General features: G+C 47.2%; 1 protein-coding gene across 9 annotated transcripts in view; it reads right to left on the minus strand.

The window, feature by feature from the left end:
* The window catches only part of WDFY4 (WDFY family member 4), a 320,292-nt gene that overhangs the window by 24,874 nt on the left and 274,879 nt on the right, over window positions 1-20,539 (minus strand). For 8 of the 9 annotated variants that reach the window (XM_073241220.1, XM_073241219.1, XM_073241221.1 and 5 more), the window contains 6 exons: window positions 18,881-18,923; window positions 17,630-17,749; window positions 15,569-15,686; window positions 13,628-13,737; window positions 5,448-5,601; window positions 3,054-3,145 (listed from right to left, as the gene is read on the minus strand). In XM_073241220.1, coding sequence (XP_073097321.1) covers window positions 3,054-3,145; window positions 5,448-5,601; window positions 13,628-13,737; window positions 15,569-15,686; window positions 17,630-17,749; window positions 18,881-18,923 — 637 coding nt within the window. Of the gene's footprint in view, window positions 1-3,053; window positions 3,146-5,447; window positions 5,602-13,627; window positions 13,738-15,568; window positions 15,687-17,629; window positions 17,750-18,880; window positions 18,924-20,539 lie in introns of those variants that run through there. The other variant, XM_073241227.1, reaches the window with a different exon arrangement.

Genomic DNA, 20,539 nt, shown 5'->3' on the forward strand with positions numbered 1-20,539 from the left:
CTCCCTATGTTCTTTCCTTCACAATCAGAATTTTTGCTACCCATCCTTACCATGTTATTATCATTCCTTATCACCATTTCCTGATCATCATTCATTTACTTTATTTCTCCATGTGGATTTGAATTACTATCTAGTGTCCTTTTATTTTAGTATAAAAAACTCCTTGTAGTATTTCTTGTAGGGTAATTCTGCTAGTGATAAATTTTGTCTTACTTATCTGGGAATGTCTTAATTAATTTCATTTTTGAAAAATATTTTTGCTATGGAGTCTTTCAGCACTTTGAATATGTTTCACCACTGCCTTCTGGCTTCCAGGGTTTCTAATTAAATATTAACTGTTAATAATATTGAAGATAACTTGTAAGCAATAATGTTGCTTCTCTCTTGTTGCTTTCAAGATTTTTCTTTTGACTTTACGCTTTGACAGTTTGATTATGATGTGTCTAGGTATGAATCTCTTTAAGTTTATCCTACTGGGAGATTACTAAGTGTCTTTGATGTATAAATTAATGCTTTGCATTAAATTTGGTTTTTTTTTCTGGACATTATTTCTTCAAATATTCTCTCTGCCCCTCTCTCCTTCCCTTCTGATACTTGGAATCTGGGTGTGTTGGTATACTTGGTGGTGTTCTTGGCTCTACCCATTTTTCTCCATTCATTTTCCTTTTTGTGCTGCAGACTGGATAATCTCAAGGGACGTATCTTTCAACTTGGCTGATTCTTTCTTCTGCTGCTCAAATCTGCTGCTGATTCCTTCTAGTGAATTTTTCATCTCAGTTACTATACTTTTCAGCTCTGCAATTTCTATTTGGTTCCTTTCTACAATTTTGATCTCTTTATTGATATTTCATCATTATCATACCTTCCTTTGTTCTTTAAACATGGTTTTTACTTAGTTCTTTGAATATATTTACAATAGTCAATTTAAAGTCCTGTTCTAATAAGTCCAAAGTTTGGCTTCCTCAGGGATAGTTTTTAATGGCTGTTTTTTTCCCTCTTTGTATGGGCCATATTTTCTTTGCATGCCTCATCATTTTTGTGGAAAATTTGACATTTTAAATAATATGAAGTGGCAACTCTGGAAATCAGATTCTGTCCTCTCCCCAGGGTTTGCTGTTATTGTTGATTTCATGACTTTACTGAACTAGTGTTATAAAGTCTGTATTTTTTTGTTGTATGTGGCCACTGGAATCTCTGCCCTGCTAGCTTAATGGTCAGCTAATGATTGATGAAGACTTCTTTACATGCCTGGAACCAGTGAGTCTTCTAGTCTTTGCCAAGGGGTTCTGTGGGCATGTTAGAGAATGGTTTCAGTGCTTACCTAGGTAGTTTAAAATAGTCTTTACCTCACATCCTACTTGCACTAAGCTTCAGTATCAGCCAGAAGTGAGAGCATAGGACCATTTTAGGTCTTTTTTGAGCATGAGTACTGCATGTCTCTCCTTTGTAGCATTTCTCACTTTTCCTTGTTATTTGTGTGGTTATTTGATCAATCTGCCTCCTCACTAGACCACTGGCATTTGCAGGTAAGCCTGTAGAGTGACTCTGCTCACTCATCCCAGACCAAGAACTTTCCTGAGAGTATCAGAAGGTATGGCTGCCGCAACCTGAAGATCAAGTTCATCTCTGATCTAAAACTCAAGACCAGTGATCTGTGGGAGGGATAATTGCTGTTACTGCTCATGAATTGCTGGGGGCAAAGATAAACCAGGGAGGAATTTTCTTTTGGCAAAGGGAGGAGGACAAAGGAAAAGGTCCATCTTTGTTGTTACTCATCAGACCTGCCTTAGATTTTTTTTCTTTTTAGGTATAATTTACATATAAAAATTCACCCTTTTAAAATGTACAGTTCAATGTGTTTTGACAAATGCATGTAGTTATATAACCACCACCATAATCAAGATATAGGACATTTACATCAACTTAAAATGTTCTCTCTACTCCTTTTCCATCATCCCCTATTTCAGACCTTAGTGACTACTGGTCTGTATTCTGTCCCTAAAGTTTTGCCTTTTCCAGAATGTCACATAAATAGAACCTCCTAGTATATAGCTCTAGGTTTTGGCTTCTTTTAGCTTAGCATAATGCTTTTCAGATTCATCCATGCTGCTCCATGTATCAATAGTATATTTTTTTCATTGCTAGGTAATGTTCCATCATACAGATGTATAATTTGTTTATACATTACTAAGTGGATGGACATTTGAGTTGTTTTAGTTTTTTACTAGTGTGAATAAAACAGATGAATATTTATGTACACACTTTTCCATAGACATGTTTTAACTTTTCTTGGGTCAATACCTACAAGTGCAATTGTTGGGTGATAAGCAATTTCATGTATCTTCAACTTTATAAGAAACTACCAAGCTTTTATTCCAAAGTGGTTGTTACCATTTTGCTTTCCCTGCCAGTAATATATGATGAATTCTGGTTGCATAACATCCTTGCTTAGTCTTGATTTTATCAATATTTTAAATTTTAGCCATTCCTATGGGTTTATAGTTACATTTCATTGTGGCTTTATGTTTCCCTGATGACTAATGATACTGTACCTATTCTCATGTGTTTACATTAACCCAGGTATTTGATCCAGGATATGTGTCAAAAAATGGCCTCTGGCTTCTACCCATATCAGCCTCTCTGGGAATAGGCCAAGTCTTCCCCAGTCCTGGCACATCCTTCAGCCAGTGGGCACTCTGTGGGGCCCCCAGCCCCCTCTCCAAGCTATGGGTATGACCCTGCCTGTAGGGCTGGCTGAACTCACTGACTTGCCCTCCAGGGTATCCAGCCAGAATCGGAATTTGCTCTCCCTGATGATTCCCACAACACACTGGCACAAGGACAAAGCCTAATGGAGCTTTTGGAAAAATCCAGAACCCCAGCCTTTTCCTGCCAACCTGGGGCATCAAGCGCAGCCTCTTCTCTGGGCTCTCCAGAGATAAAAGCCTCTGTAATGCTTGTCACTCGCCCTCCACTTGCACAGAAAGCCTCTGAGGAGAATGAGATCTTCATTCAGGATTCCAGGGACTATGCCATGACCCTGTTCAACTCACCTGTCTGTGCAGGCTGATGAATTTCCGAGGGTCCCCATCAGCCCAGGGAGGGAGCTGCACATCCCCCAGCACTGTCCCGTCCTGCATGCAGCCTGAGTGAGATGATAAACAGTAGGGCTTTGAATAAGTGGGAGTGCACACTGGGCTAGGAACCAGGGGCTATAAGCTCTGTGCTGCCCAGGACTGTGGATTCTGTACAGATCAGGCGGTGAGCTGGGTCCCGCACAGACCACTCTGCTTCCTGCCTTCACTGTCAGGAGTGTCCCCGCCTTCATCTACCTGGAATATTGTGGCTTGGTGTCCACATCTTTGACCCCTCCACAAGGCCCTCTCTGCTTCCTGGGAAGTGTCTGTGCTTGATTCACAAGTCATCTAAGATGATTGTGGGGTCGTCACTGTTTGCATGCTTCCCTTGCCACTACTCTATGCCTTCTCATCTGGGTAGGAAACAGTAAGGAGAGAATAACAGTAACAATAAAAGCAATCATATTTTGAGCACCTAACTCTATGACAGGGCACAATGCTAGATGTTGACACACATTGTCTTATATAATCTTCATTCAACTCTACAGTTCATGCATTTTCTCTCCATTTTTAAAGTGAGGACAGCAAAGTTTTTAGACGCAGCTTCCCCAGACATTAAGAGGAGCCTGGATTCAAGCCCAAGTCTCTCTTCTACCCATTAGCTGCATAACCTTGAGCTTATTGCTTAATTTCTTTGGGATTTACTTATCCTACCTGGTACCTCCCAGAGCTAGTATAGAGATTAAAAGAGAAAATACACAAAAATTGCTTAGGAAAATTCCAGGCATATGCTGGTTGCTCAGTTAACATTAGTTACTGTCTTGCTTCAACCCTCTGGAACTTTCATAGAATAAACCTTCCTCTCCTCTAACCCAGAGAGCTCCTCTAAAGCCACTGTGGTCTTTCTCTTCACTCAGCCTCAACTCCTCTGCCACTAACTCAAGCATGTCTTTCCTGGGGACCAGAATAGTACAATCCTGCTGAGTCACTCTTGAACCATTTTCCTACCTTCTTTCCTCATAAAACTTCTTAGCATCAGACATTAGTTCACTTACTTAAGTGTCTGCATTTTCTATCCCCTTTCCTTACCCCAGTACAGAATATAAACATCTTCAGGGAAATCCAACCCAGGAGACCAACTAAATACCCAGTACCTAAAAAATCTCTACACACAGTAGGTGCTCAATAACCCCTTGTTTCCCTGATTTCTCTGAGGACACTCGGTCCTTGGCACGTGGGCCTTTTCCACAGCTCAGGTCCGCCCCTTGCCTCAGAGAGCCCTGCCTTTATTTCCAAGACAGAGATGCTGTTCTCCCTCCAGCGCTTGTCTCATGCCACTCTGGCTGCCTGACCCTCCTCTTGGCTCCACCATCCCTGATTTACTCCCTTGCCTTTTGTATTTGTCAGGGTTTCACCCCTGATGTGTGTGAGGCACCTGAGAATCTGAACCCTGCTCAGGCCACCAAGTTGCAGAGATCAGACTTGCTGGGCATGGGCTTGGGCATATTTAAAAATATTCCATATATATTCTGGCTGCAAACCACTGCAGAAGAGGTGAGAGCCTGGGGCAGGGACTAGATCTCCTTGCTCATGCTCCCCTGGGTCTGCCCTGGTCTAGCTCAAAATGTGTGCCCTCTATGCTGTTTGGGGGAAGAAGGAAGGCCCCAAGGAAGGGGAGCTCTGGGGCACCAGGTGTGTGCTGGTGACAGTTCATGAGTGCCCTCCACAGGGTGGGCGATTCTACCCCCTGCTTCTGGGTAGAGGTGCCCACACCCTGCTCCAGGCTCTGACCACACAGCCTCACAAGTCACCCTGACATTTGCAGCGGAGGCTCCCAGGGTACACACAAAGGACCAGGGGACCTCCCCGCTGGGGCCTCCTGAAATTATTTCAGAGCAATAGGTTAGATGGTATGGGGTGGGACCCAAAAAAAAAGAGAAAGAGCCAGCCACCAGGCTACTCACACAACTGTCCTTGGACTTCATCCAGCCATCTGTCCCTGGAGACTCAGCTCATGAAGTTCAGGTTAATCCATTTATTGGATGTGGAGGAAAATGGGGCTAGAGGGTGGGGGCTTGCCCAAGGACATGCAGCAGGGCAGTGCCAGGCCTGGCTCTTAGCAGGGGCTCCTGCTCCCTGGGTGACCCTCACTGCTGACTGAGGCCTGGGGACCCTTAGAGGAAGGGTCATGGGTGGGACCAGGCTCAGAGCTGACCTCACAGTCTGGGGCCCGGCATCCCCAACCACACTGGTCTGGTGAGGGGCCTGCTCAGCAAAGACATCGATAAAGTTGATCATAACAGATCCACATTGGGGTAGGGAACCCTGCACTGCCTAGCCCACCCTGGCCTGGCAGGGGCCTCCACTTACCAAACTCCACCGCGTTGCAGTTGGTTAGGAACTCTGGCAGGTAGAAGAACTCTGGGGTCAGCTCCCTGACATCACTCATGTTTTCTCTGGAGGCCGACTCCCATGCATTCTTCATGCTGTGGAACATCCTATCTGCCACATCGAAGCTGCCACCCTGTGAGGAAAAAGGGCCACCATGGTCAGTGTTGAGAACTCAGGCTGGGAGGGCACTGCTCTGTGGGTCTCTGTTGGTCCAATCTATCTCTGAAGCACAGGCTCTGCCATTAGAACTCACTCGCTCTTACACACATAGCCATTCATTAGCCCACGTGTGCCTGCAATGATCTCTGCATGCAGCCTTCCACTCTGCCATTCCCGGAAATGTGCACCAGCAGTTCTACAGTGGATGCATGTTTGGAAATCTTGGTTCAGATGAGAGCCAGGAAAACCTCAGTCATTTGTCTGAGTGTTACCCTGCATTTGCTGAGGCCAGCTCTGAATCCCACATGAAGACAGGATGCTCAGAGCCAACTCTCAGACGCGTGGGCCAGACTCTCCGTGTGAGGGTCAGGGGAAACTTCCTGGAGAAGGTGACCCCTGGTGAGTCTACCAGCCTGGCAACAGAGAAGATGGCAGGATGCTCTGAGCAGAGAGCGAGGCCTAGGCCAAGAGCAGAAGTGGAAGAAAGCAGGTTAGGGCAGAGCCCTGGTCGAGGATGGCTGGCTGGAGGTACACCAGCCTTCAAGGTCATGGAGGTTGGTACCTGGAGACAAAATGTCTGCACCTCCTGCTAAGCCAGCCTTGGTGCCAAGAGCCATTTCCCCAGATGGCCTGATCTAGTCCCAAGCATGGCAGCTAGGATGGGACCAGGTAAGACTTCAAGCAGATTCTTTCCTGGAATTTCCTACTGCTCTCATCTGAATTGTCAGATCTCTTCAGCTAACATTACCTTTATTCATCAGGTGGTTTTGGGGGGTGGTAGGAGGTGGAGAAGTCCCACTTGGAGGAAAGAAGAAGCTCAGAAAGAGGGAGCAAAAAGTTTCTGAACCTGGGTTTTGGGTCTAAGTACAGATCTGCCATGGAAACACCTTCCCCCTGGGACTTGATAGCTCACTTGCCCCATCAGGGCTGGACCTTGCTTCTGCCAACTTCCACAGCGTGGACATGCCCTGAAAACAGATAGGTGGGACCCAGAATGTCAATGCCCTTCTCTGGTCCCATCAGCAACAGTCACCTTTCAGAGACTGCGGTTGCCTGGCAATGTTTACCTAAGGAAGACTTTGGGCAGCTAGAGTGGTAGACGAAGGGTAAGGAAGGGCACCGGCCTTCTCCTGACAAGTCCAGTCCGTGTTAGGCACTTTAGACATGTGTAGATTATCAGTTCTAATCCTCATAGCTGGTGCATTAGGGAGGAATGGGTATGTCCATTCTGCGGACCAAAAAATGGAGGCTCCTCAATGTTTAGGCTTTTTCTCATCGAAGCAATGACTGGCAGAGCTGGGGTCAAACCCACAAATGCAGCTCCAAAGGGCATACTTTGCCCTTATGCCAGTTTCCTGAGGGAAGCTCTGGGCCTGGAGCGAACTTGATCTACTTTATGTGGGCAAAGAGGACTTGGCTCTTTCTGAGAAGGGAGAGCTCGCCACACAACTGAGGTAGGACACACCTGGGGATCCTGCGGTTCTGGTCAGTTTTCCAAGTCAAACTTGAAGATCCAGTGAGATCCAAGGGTCATCCTCTGTGCATGGACAGGGACCCCAAGAGACCCAGTTACCTCTGGGGCTGCAACCAAACTCAGGACCCGGGCAGCTTGAAGATGTGGCTTTTTTCCAAGGTCACTTTGCTCTTGGTTGAAATTAGGGGATAATGCCCACCATCAGATTCAAATTGAAGTGGAAGAAAAACTGGAGGGGAGGAGAGTGTTTCTAAATAAGTCCACACCTAACAAGTCATTCATGGAAATGTATTATGAGCTTTGCATATTTAGTCTACAGCCAGAGCCCTATGTCTGCAGGAAATTGATGCCTTCTCGTCGTCCCAGTTTTTCCTTTTGCAGCTTTTATGAGTGCTGATGGTAATCTCCTGAGAAGCAATATGATTTGGTAATAAAAAGATTACCTGTATTAAATAAAAATAATATATACATAGGAAATATTGTTAGTGCTACAAATCTGGTTAAAGATATTACCACCAAGAAAAATGTTATTTTTTTCACAGCTGTCTAATGCATTTTAGCAAAAGTAATATCTTTAAAACTTAAGCCTGTATTATTTATAAAGGAAGCAATAACTGATTTCCCTATTTTCTATATTAATAAATGTATTTGCATACATTTGTTTCAAAATTAATGGGTTTTCTCCCTTCTGCAATACAAAAGAAACACCAAATTCCCTAGAAGAAAAAGTGAAGCTGTTTTGTTCACGTATTGTAAGTCTGCAGGCTGACACGGACTCTGGTGGCTGCCAGCAATGAGTCCCAGCCAGGACCAGATTCTCAGGGAAGGGAAGAAGGAGAACAGGGAGAGAAAACAGGAGCACTGAACCAGGAGAAGGAGGGAGGCGGAGAGGCACAGTTAAGGTTTACCGAGCCCCTTCAGAAGGAAAGTCCAAAACAAAATTCAGTCTGGAGGTTGGGTGGAAACAAAGTGATCAGAGAGAATTACTGAGCCAAGATTTGCTCCTACATCTCTTCTTAAAATACTCTTGAAGATCAAGAATAATGAATCCTATGTGTATTCAAACATACCAAAATGGAAAATAGCAAGGGTATTGTCAACAAAGGAAGCACCTCTTGTTGTCAGAAGACTTTCCCATGTGACACCACACCCAGAACAAGGCAGCCAGGGCAGGGGGTTTCTGAAGCAAATGGTCACTGCTTTTGAATGTTTGTGCCCAGCTCACACGTACAGGCCCCAGAAACATATTCGGAATATTAAGGGCTCAGAAGCAATATAAACCTAGATACCCTCTTCCTTTAAAAGACTTGAAGAGGTGCTCAGCTTTGCTAAGAGATGAATGAAAATTAAAAGCAAAATCATCGGGGGAAGAACTGTCTGACAAGGCCTGCTGCTGGGTATTGACATGAGTTAAAATCAGAGAAAAACCCATAGTTAAGGTACACTGATTAACACTGGAAACACCCTTGAAAGGAGGGCTCTTTAGTGAAAGCACCACTAAGGACACAAAATCTGTGTGTACCATGTCCCTGGATAAGCATTCGATTACAACATTCACAAACTTCTCTCCAAAATGGGTGGAGAAACTATACTGAAAAAAAAAAAGCATTCAAGTCTTAACCCAGACCTACAGGAAGTTCTGTAGCTGCATGTGCTCAAGGACTCTTAACACACAGATATTGTTACAATATGTGCTAGAAAGTCTTTTCTTTCTTCCAGGTAGGACTGATCCAAATCAACCCACCATCACATCCAAATACGGGATGGGGTTTTATGAGCAGGCTGACAACTCATTGTCAGGCAGATTTTCTTTCCAGTAAGTTAAAAGTATCCCACATTAAACAATTAATTTACAGGACTCTGTTGGTCCCTTGGTGGATCTAAGTTGCTGGCAGTTGTCCATCAACAAGGCAGTGTGTGCTGAGAGGGGAAAGTATCTTAGCTTTGGCACCACACTGACTTGGGTAAGAATTTCACTAATTAGTGTCTGACCCCCATGCCATCCTTGGCAAGCCTTGGAGGATCGCTGTGTGTGTTAGCATGAGTGTGAGTGCGTGTGTGCCTCCTCGGCGCCGGGCATGCAGGAAGAGGTGCTTGAGTGAGCCCCACCCCAACGCCCCTTGCCCATCAGACTAGGAACTGGGGAGCAATCCTGGGGGGTACCCCATCTCAGTGTGTTGTGGGGAGGTAACTGAGGGCTCAAAAATGAGAAAGAAGAAGGATTTAGAAGCAGAAGGTGGAGAATGGGGGACTGAGGAGGGGTGGGGTCCTGGGACAGGGCAGGGGAAAAGAGCAGGTGCACTGGGGCAGTTTTGAGGCAAAAGCACCCCCGAAGAGGTGAAGGGACAAATGTGTGCAGGGAAGAGAGTGCTGGACGTGGCCCCCTGCAGGCTCCCCCAGGAAGTCCCAGGCTCCAACATGCTCTCTGTGAGCTGGTCTGCGAGTCTGGCAAGCCCATGAATCAGGCCAGCTGCATTGTCAGTCCTGCTCTCCATGGAGGATAGGCTGACCCCAGAGTAGCCATTAGCTTTCCTTCCTTTTAGCCAACAAATAAAACCCACAAAGGCATTTTGAAAAATATGTTGTCTGCTTTTAAGGGAAAGACAGTAGACATGTATGGAAAACTTAGAAATAGCCAAACAATTCTCATGCTGTGTCTCACTAAATCCTCACCACCTGCTGAGTAAGGGGCTCTTTTAAAGGAGGAGGAAAGAAGGCCCCATTATTCAACACTACCAATTAGAAAGTTCTAGATCTGGGACTCGGTGCCAGGTCTGCCTGACTCTAGTACATGTGCCTTTCTAATACTACTCTTTGAGTCAGTATAATAATTACACCTTCATTTTGGACACAGCTCCACTGGGACCTGGGGGCTGTCCCCCTCAGAGCTCCCAGGCCAACAGGTCCAGGCAGGCCAAGTGCTGCCCATGGTTCTCAGCTCTCTCTGCAGTTAGCATATGTCTTACTTATATCAAAACCAGCCATCTCACTTCAGGTGGTTCAGGAAACCCTTTCCCACTGCTGGGAACAGCTGACTGCACATGAGCTGTGACTTAATTAAGGCAGCACTTCATTTCAGTTTCTTATTAAATACAGCAGCATCCCGTACTCTCCCCAGGGCCAGGCTGCCTTGCTCTGCCCTGCCAGCCTGGGTCTGGTCTCAGACCTGAGGGCCACTGGTGGCCCTCCCGGGGCAGAAATGGGGGCCTGCGCTGTGGCCTCGGCAGCAGTGTGGCCTTTCACTTGATCAACTGTACGAAGACTCATAGACATAGGCTCCAGGCAGGAGAGATTCCTGAGAATTACAGCATCAGGGGAGATAAGGCCCTGGCTCCTGCCTGACAGTAGTCTCACAGCTTCAAGGGAGTGAGGTAACTGAGCACACAACCCTTGTGCCTGGGCCCCACTGCCTGCATGTGTCACCTCAAGCCACACTGCCTATATACCCTATGCTCTGGATTGTAAGAGACTATCATTATAATAATGGGTTTGGGGCAGAGAAACAAACATAGCAACAACGGAGGTATGCATCAATTTTAAACTGGCCCAAACTCAGTAAGATTTAAACATGAAGTGTTAAACACACCTTCCACCCAGGAATCAGAATGTACTGCGCTGCAATTCTTAGGCTGTGTGTGAGCCCCTCACACTGTCCATGTCCTTCTGCATGGTGCCCAGTGGAGGGTCACAGTGCCCAAATTCTGTGCCTGCCCCAGAGCTGCATCAGACCACAGAGGAGGCACAACATGGGCACAGCTCTCCACACCAAAGATGCTTCCATGGCCAAGCTTTTGAGCAAGCATGTCACTCTGGTAAGAGGCAGAGTTTATTTAATGGAGAATGGAAAAGCACACACTTTCTTATGCTGCCATTTGAGCACACACTTGGCTCTGGAAAGACCTGGAGTTCTTGCTTTCCTTCTCTCCAGAGAGATGAAGAAGGCCTTGCTGCCCAGATTCTGCATCCTCTCTACCTTTCTCTTCCCCAAACCACACTTACTCCAGGGTTGCAGATATAGTGAGGCTCTTCTGCTTGTCACCACACGGGGTTCTTCACCCTTTGAGAAGAAAGGACTGCCCCTAAGGAGGCAGGGTAGGGCTGGAGGGAAGAGCCTGGCTTTGGGAAGATGCCAGAACATTTCTAAGGAGGCCTGGGAAGGCCCCAGGATGCCCAAAGGGGAGTCAGGCATGTTCCCCAGATGGAGCCTTCATACCTATTCCCCTGGGAGATAAAGTTCATCTTGTATTCTAAGGAAAAAGCAGAAGATGGTTGGTTCTTCTGCTGGTTCCAAAGGCTTCACTTGGAAGTAGGGAGGTGAAACCAATTCAGAAGCACACACAGAGAACCCAGATGATTTCAACTGGGATGGGCCAATATGGCACAGATTTGAATCCAGAAAAACTGGGAGTCACATCAGACTTCAACATGGGAGTCAAAAAGGCTCAAGCTAATATGACTACGTTTGTGTCGCATAAAAGCGTATAAAATTGGTTCTGATCACAGTTTGGACCATCTCAGATCAAAGTGGCCTGAACCCAAAATTCTCATGGGTTTGCAATACCTGTTTCTTCTGGCCTGTGCCATCTTGGAAAGCTTTGACTTAGGCCAGACTGTCTTGAATCAGCTTAAGCCAAAAGGGACCAGCTTGAGCAAATTCTCATGGGTTGCAGAGGGAAGAAGGGAGCTATCAATGATGGATGGCCTACGCAGTGTCAAGCCCTGAGCTGGAGGCTTTGCCCATATTTCCTTATTTAATTTCAATAGCCCAGTGAGATGTGTCTAATTAACCCTCATTTCCAGGGGTAAAATAACTGGCAGAAGACTTCGTATCTATGAAGTGGCAGAGCTGGCATGTAAATCTGGCTGAATCTGTTTCTGTTTTACTCTGCCTCCCCTCCATGGGAGAGGACCTTCAGTAACAGATAGAGATGGGTTTTCATGCATTAGGCTGAAGGAGCTGGGGAAGACTTCTCAAGCACCCAGTGGCCCCTAGATGGAAAGCTGTAATGGAACGCATCACCGTCATCATTAACAGTCATCATCATTGCCTGTGGATTAATGAGCAACATCTGGACACAATTCCTGGCATGGCGTACAGCTCCGGGACCATTTGTTCTTCAAATCAAACTTACTTAAAATGCTTGTTGCCTGAGAAAGGCTCAAGGGAGACACACTTATTATTTTTGAGTGAATTTCCAGGGACGGGGGTTATACAATGTCTAGACAATCCATGCTTTCAAGGAGAGAGAAGACTGTGTCAAGAAATAGAAGACAGGAGGGTTTTTGCTCCTTAGTGGAGAGAGCGCCTTGACCTTGCCTAGCCATTCCTGCCCAGGGCCCAGGAGTTAGCTTTGGTAATAATCCAGGGTCTCTCAGGGTCAAGGTCATCTGAGTGACCACAATGAGTTACCTTGCTATTGAGGTTGGACCAAACAATACAATTCCTGGAACACTACTTGTGCTGTGCCTTTGGTGAAGCTTCACTGTCAGGATAAGTCCTGTGTGTTATGTAGCCTGTCACCGAATACAGCTCATGGCCTCCTCTCCACAGGATACTTGCAAAGCCTGGGCCATGTGCTGTATTTGCTCTGGGGTTGGCTGAGCCAGCTGACTGCAGCTGGGCTATCAAGAGCATTCCCCAGTCAAAAGCTATGGCTCTGTGATAACATGGGAAGCAGGACCCCAGTGATGAGGTCAGAATGGGAAGAGAGAAGAACTTCTCAGCTGCCCAAAGGGGACTCAGGCCAGCAATCCCATGTGCCTTGGACACTACCACCCACTCAGAGTGAGATTTGCTCACTTCCAGCTGTATAGGGCTGCCAAGTGAAACACAAGAAAGCTCAGCTAAATTTGAATTTCAGATCAACAGCAAATACTTTTTTAGTATAAGTCCTTGTTCATCTGAAATTCAAATTTACCTGGGCATCCTGTATCTTTATTTGTAAAATCTGGCAACCCTAAGCTGGCAGGACGATCTGCTAGTTTGAGAGGACAAATTGGTTAGCCTCTTTGCCTGGTTTAGTTGTTATTTCAGTATTCAAACATTTTGTTTGTCCTTATAAGCCTTTTGGCTTACACTTAGCATAGCTGTATGCTTTCTGATGGCACAAGCCATATTCTTTCCATTCCTTCTACTTGCTGCTTGTTTTTCTAAATCTTTGACCACCTACCTTCAAGTCTTCAAGCTTCCTGCTTTTTCTTTGCCACTAAAACCTATTTATGTTAATTTTTCTTCCCCATATCTCAGTCTTTATTTTTTAGATTCTTTTTTTTAATCTGCAGTACTGTTGGGCAGACATGTGGGTGTAACTGAAGAAGAGCAGCCTGCCTGGGAAGGATGGCCCTGAATCCTGCAGCAGCATTAAGTGGGAATCCCTGGGAGAAGACTGGATTTTTAGCAGGGGGCCCCACTCTTAGTCCATGAGATACAGCTTGTGTGTGTGTGTGTGTGTGTGTGTGTGTGTGTGTGTGTGTGTGTGCGCGCACGCAGGTGTGCCTGTGAGAATAGGGGGGTGGGGGAGCTCACCTGCAGAGAACAGAAGGCCTGAGTGAAGGGCGGCATCCGGACCAGGTAGGAGGCGACAATGATGGCTGAGGAGTAGTGGGTGCAGTAGTGGCACTGGGCTGTCATGTCTCCTGCAATGAGAGGACATGCCTGGTTGACTTCCCTGAGTGCTGCGCTGGCTGCAGATGCTCAAGCTAACCATGCTTAGGTGTGAACAGCAGGGCCAAGCCCTGCTCGAGAGAACACATGCAGCCAAGAGTGCCTTGGTATTCTGCCCACAAGTGTCATTATAACTGGGCTGATAGCCACCACCCGTGACAAGCATATTCACAACCCCCAGCTGCACCCCCAAGTCCTCAGTGGTCTGCCCTCCACAATGTGGGCAGAGCCAGGTTCCGGGAAGGCTGTACTGAGGATTCACAGGCAGGCATGCTCTGGTCTCTAACTGAAGGGAGACCTGGAAGCCCAGCATGCCTACACTCCCGCCAGCTATGATTTCTCCTCCTCTTCTCTTTAGAACAGAATCCCCTGTGTGAGGAGGCAAGACTCGTGAACTCAGGGACATCCCGGTGAGCGTGGGGATACAGGTCTCCTCATTTTCAGAGGGACCTGGGGTCAGAGGTACACACTTCTCCATTTTGCTTCTTCCAGGTTCTGGTGGAGCCAGAACATTGAGGCAGAAGTTGCCAATGGCCAGCAGAGAGTGAGAGCCATGCAACCACCTGCACACCCTCGTGCATGCTGTGTGCCCTCTGCACTCTCTCCTTGAGTCTCCACAGAGCCCCTATGAGTTGGTGCTGTTCATCACCCCCATCTAGTAAAGGGAGAAGCCAGAGTGCAGCAGAGAGTTGCTCATGTCAGTAGTGAGAGGCGTGTCTGGCAGGTGGCATGGTCAGCCAGGGCCTGCCTCAGTTTCCCCAAATGTCTGCTCAACCATTTCGCTGCCAGTCCCACACTTTTGGGCCTTCAGGAGTTCTCTAAATCAGAGTTGTCTGGGATGTTGCTGGATGTCCTTGTGCAAGGGCCTGAACTTAGTGTGCAACTCACATGCACACCTGAGTTGAAACAGTAGTGAACAGTGCCACAGGCCCCACCTGGGACACAGCTGGAGAGCTCTGGGGCTCCTCTGGCCTGTGCCTATGAAAAGGACCCAGCCATGGGTGGCTGGGGCACCGCACCTGGGCAGGGAGGCTGCGTGGGGTCATACTGATTGAACTTTAACCTCAGGAGGCGAAAGCCTGCCAACCCTCCAACCTCCTTCCATCTCTCCTGAGGAAATTTGGGTGCCAGCCCCATGCAGAGTGGGGGTCTTGGGCTGCATGAGTGAGCCTCCTCAAAGTGTGTTCTCTTTGATTATCAAGGGATTTTTCCATGGCTCATGGATGGACGCTCCTTATTTTAATAGTTATATGTTTATTTCAAAGTGTTTGAGAAAACCAGCTTAGCTAATATCAAACGCATGATAGAAACACTGTTTTAAAAAACACATTCCCTTAAGTTTAAGAAGTGAATAGACTTAAAGAAATACATTAAGGCAGTGGGAATAGAGGTGGCATGAAAATGTGGCAAATTGTAAAGGTGATGTGCAGATGTTCCAGAACCAGACGGATGCACGCTCTGCCATTCAGAGGCTCTGATGTTAACTGAGCTACTTGAACTCCTGAGTTTCCTTCTTTTCAAAAAGGAGTGTTGTACATAGGAATGTAGGTTGGCCTTCGCCTGGAGTATAAAAAGTGCTGAATGAATGTTACTTCCCTCCATCTTGCCTGTGCCTAGGTACAGCGGTGTTAGCTCTTAGCAGGATAGTTTTGCAAGGGTGGCATGGACCAGTGGATTAGAGAGCTCTCTATTCAGATGCAGATGTTTATAGGCTAGGTGATGGCCTAAATAGTTATCAACCATCACATCAAAGCATTCAGATGAACAGCATGGCAGAAAAACCCAGGCTGAGGGTCTACCCACCTTCAGTCTTCTCAACTTCTTTAAACCTCTGGATAAACTTCAGCTTCCTTTCCTTGGTCTGAGCTCCCATGGGCTTTGAAAGATCCCGGAAAGTCTTGGGATTTGTCAAGTTCAATGTCTAGAAGGCAGATGTGCAGCTAAAGTTAACTCCCCTTAGACCCTCCTGTGCCCCGGCGAGACTTCTGGAGCCACGCTCTTTAGTTTTATGGTTTTCTTTATTGGTTTCTTGTCATTTGGTCTGACCCCCTTCTGGTGATTCGCAGACGTGCTGGGGTTTTATGGCCCCAGAGCCAGTGATCCACACAGACTTAACAGGGGAGAGAAGGAAAATAAGAGGAGGGGGAGATTGGGCTCACACTGAACCTGTTCCAAGCTGATCCAGATCAGAGCGTCACCACCAGGTACTGAAAAGAGACTTTCAGTAGAATCCCTGCTGTCTGTGAGGCTCTGGGCTGCTGCCCTCCTGGGGCAGTTTACTCAATTGGTCAGGGCCCTTGCCTGGAATCAAATTGATTTTTATGAAGTCAGAGTTACATGTTTGGGGAGGAAATGGGGAAGAGCCTCATTTTTCTGGAGGCCCTCTCCCTTCTGGGCAATGAAAGCAGGCCACGTCACCCTTCCACCACCTCCCTTGGGAATACACAGAAGAGGAGACCGGAAGCTTTCAGGGCCAGGTGTCCTTACAGATGTTTGCTTTTAGCAGAGATGTTCTGCTTGGTGGCAGAGGAGCCAAGTATCCTGTGGGGTTTCTGTGTCTTTACAGAACTTGTTTCTTCATCCCTCTCTTCCTTTTTCCTAGCAGCTCCCCTGGGGCAGCTGGGCCTGCCACCATCCCACACCTGCAGGAGCTAGCGGGGCTAAGAGCGAAGCAGGCACTCCTAAAAGCCTCGTGAGTGATGGCATGCACGGAGAGCCGTGCTCTGCTACAAGCAATTTTGCCAGTGCAGAATGTGGCTTCATGGTTACCAGATCTTCTGATTCTCCAAAAGATACTGGAAATCCTGATTTTTATAAGAAATCTCCCATTTAAAAAATGTTGGTAAGTAATCAAAATCTTGGGTTAAATAGAAAGGGGGGTGGTAAACCACTCCTTTGCCGCCTGTAAGTTAAAGCTAGGATTTGCAAGTCTCATTTTTGAAATACCTCAGCCTCAGATGGATCATTAGTGCAAAAAAAGTAACATATGGCTGGTGAGAAAAGTTTCGCTGCAGTCGATATCTTAATTGGGGATGGCAAGTCACAAAAGACCGAGGTGCCCTCTTCCAAATCCTGGGGGCCATTCATCCTAGGCAGGACTGGCCAGGGCTGGTCTGTACCAGGAGCCAGCTACCTTCCGCCCTTTACACACACAGCCCAGCACACCTCCTGATGGCCAGAGCCCAGGTGGCCAGGACACTGCTTCATAGCCTGATTGTCCCCAACCACGTCACCGTGGTCCAGCTGTGCCAATGTTTCTCCTCCTCCCTGCCCTGCCTGCTGAGGTCCAGAGGTAGGGGCCACAAGAGCAAATGCTCTGGCTTTTCCACCAGCCTCCCCTCTTCCCACATGTCTTAGCTCAGATCCTGGGTGAAGCTCACCTACCATCAACTAAGATACTGAATTCAGGCTATGGACTCATAGTTCATTCTCTTTGGCCTCTGGGTCTCTGGGTCTCTCTCTCTTGCTCTCTCCTATCTCCCCCACCCCCAACCCTGCACATGTTGATTCTAGCAACAAATTCCATGGCCCACTTCATTAGAAGGACCAGTGTTGGTCCACGGCAGTATCCCAGCAGATGGGTATCAGCTGCCTTCCTTAGAGTAAGGAAGCCAGGAAGCTCTTTGGGATGCACTCTAGCAACTGTCTTAGTCACACTGATCATAACACAGGTGGGGCTGGGTAGGAATGCAGGCAGCCGGACTCCAAAGGCCTCCTCCAGGGCAAGGGACTGAGCACAAGGAAGCCCTCAGGCCCAGGTAGACTGAACCTCGCAGCAGAGGCTCTGCGGGCTAATACAGGGTGCTCTGGTCTTTGGTCAGAAAGCCTCAGGATACCTTTGCAGTGTCTGTGTAAACATGGTACCTGTGAGGTGTAGTCAGCCAGGACCCAGGGGAACACTGGATATTGCATGTAGTCACTGTAGGTCCTCCCGGCCAGGGTGTTGAGGTGCATGAGATACTCAAAATTGCTGATGTCCCTTTTCTACCAGAAGAAACAAAAATAGGTAAACCCAAACACAGCTGATGTCTTTTTTGGGGGGTGTGGGAATCTAACTCTCAGCCCTCTGCAGGAGACCCTCCCCGTGCAGATGACAGTGGGCAGCGTGCACCTCTGTTACTCCCCAGGTGCCTTGTACCTGAGCCAGGCTGTTTGAGGGAGGCCACAATCACTTCAATATGAGCTAAAGCAAATATAGTCAGGAAGCAAAGTTGGCCAGAAAAAAAAATACAGCTCAGCAGTCCAAAGCCTAGGGTAAAGCACTTTTGTGTTAACTGTTGGGGTGATACTCAAAAATTGATTAAAATAATAGCACAAATGCTGTGGGTGAACTCACTGCTGACACCTTAATATTTAAAAAATAAGTTGAAGGGACTTTGCAGTCACTGGGAGAGAGGCCCTTACCAACAGGCTGGCCTGTTTTCCTCTGGGACTTTAGGAACTTTCTTTATCTTGTCCCTGCCTCTTGGGATAATACTCATTCTCAGGGCCTTTAGATATGTGGTCACAGATGGAGTCTGGGATTGTATTTGGGGAAAATTCATCAAGACCAAGCGGTGAACAGCTGTTATCTCTGATATGCACCTGCAGGCTCTGGTCTCTCCTCTCTTTGGCCCACTCCTTGGGAAAGGAGTTTGGATGTGCATGGCCAAGATTTAATTTCTTGTTGCTATGTGACCTCTGGGGTTGGCCCTCTTGGGGTCCCTTTCTCTCCCTGAGAATCCTAGGCTGAATGCCAGTTCACCCAGGATGGGAGTCAAGTGTGTTTTCCCAGGATAAGAAGTGAACACTTGTGCCCCTGTAGGGTTGTGTCCCTGTGTACACCTTCATGGACGGAGCATGTGTATGCCCATCGGGCATGTGTACACACACATGCACACACACACAGACACTACCCAGCTCTGACTCCAAGGCTCAAGAATCAACTTCAGTCACTGCGATCTTGCCATGGAAATATTGCAAAATTTTAAAATTGAAATTAAATTTAAAAAAAGCTAAGATGCTTCCTGATTCATCCTCATGCCTTCTTTCTCCATCACTGGAGCCTGAGCTATGTGATGATTTGCATCCCCAGACAGCTCCCTCAGAGCCCGTCTTCGGAGGGGGTTGCTGTACCTGCCACCGCTGCAGCGTGGTCCTGTCAGAGCCGGGATGTCTCCTGTGGGACAGAGAGTGATGGTGATGACCAAGTATCTCAGCGCAATAATGGGGTGGGGGATGGCATTTCTGGGGTTTGTGGGACCAGCACAGCCAGGAGAGCCACAGACTTCCCTGGGCACACAGCTGCTCTCTCAGCCAGGGCACCAAGATGATTATCCAAGCTTTTCACACCCCCACCCTGCTGGAGTCACTGTTGCTGCTGCCTTAAGTGTGGGCTGTGGAGAAGTCCCAGCGCCATGTAGAAGCAGGCTCAGGGCCTCACCACCCCCAGTAGATTTCCCACAGCCACACCTTGGCCTTCTTTGCCCATATGAATATAATATATTGACACATGAATATAATATATGTATGTGGTTAAAACATGTAAACAATATAGAAGGCTATGAAATATAAGTCTCCAAACTACTGCTCCATCTCAAGAAGTCTCCACAGTTAATAGTTTCCAGAGGAGTCTGATCCACATGCCGTCTATATGCCTACACAGTTTTCTAAAAAAATTGACAAGGCATGGGGTTATCTCACTGCACAGGCCTGCACCCTGCCTCACTGCTTTAACAGCACGGTGGAGATACTTGCGTTGCTGTATGGCATGGGTTTTTACAGCAACAGGAGGCCACTGTGCAGAACAGATAGGAACTGGCCGAGTCTGCCCCTGAGGTGGACTTCATCCTCATCAATGATATTTCCCTGACTGCCTTCACACATAAATCCCTAAAAACTTTGTGAGCATATCCATAAGATACGTTTCTGGCAGCGATTCTAAAAAGCATAAACATTTTCAAGTTTGCTCTATGTACTGACAAATGGTCCTCTGAAAAGGTTGTACCAACTTATGTTTCTACAAATAAAATCAAGAAATACACAAGGAACCAAAGAAATACCATTTAGACCAATGTGGTAGGGAGGAATGTAGAAGCTAAGCACCATACAGTGGTAGGAAGGGGCTTTCTCATGGGAAACGTGCCTTCTGCTCAGTAGGGATTTGAAAGCCCAGTTCCTCAGCCTCTGTGGCATCCCTTGTTCTTTTCTAGCTCTGCTTCTTTCTCCGTCTGTCTCCTTGAGACTCTAATTCTACTCCCAAGATAAGGACTTTGCTTAAGGTGGTCCATCAAACCAAACCAAACCAAATCACGACTCCACTTTCCAGTTAGGCCCTCTGCCTCAGTCCTGTTCAGGTACATAGAGACCCGACCCCACAAGCATTCAACGTTCCACCCATGTGGACGGCAGCAGGGTCCTCTCTCGGGACAAGATCTGGCTTCCCAAGTGGCTGGTGGAGCAGCGTGTCATCTTCTGGCCTGAGCACTGCACCACATCGAGTTCCCTGTCCCTCCTCATCACTCCATTCCTTGGTAGATTTTCTATAAACAGGAAGCACCTCCCAGGCTGGGGTTTTCCTCTTCTCCCCCAGGAGAGAAATCCTTGATTTGGTCCATTTTATCCAGGCAAATAACAAACAGAGGTAGAATGTGGTCAAGTGTATTGCTTTAGCTTACAATGTCTCAAGTGAAGACTTGGTTCTTCTGCGCTGTCTGTGAGCCTACCCACCTACCCCAGTTCCAGAAGGCAGGCTGCTTTGAAGGCTGTGAACTACGGCAGAGCCCAGGCTAGAGA

This window comes from Manis javanica, chromosome 7 (assembly GCF_040802235.1).
Source record: "Manis javanica isolate MJ-LG chromosome 7, MJ_LKY, whole genome shotgun sequence".
Classification (NCBI taxonomy): Eukaryota; Metazoa; Chordata; class Mammalia; order Pholidota; family Manidae; genus Manis; species Manis javanica.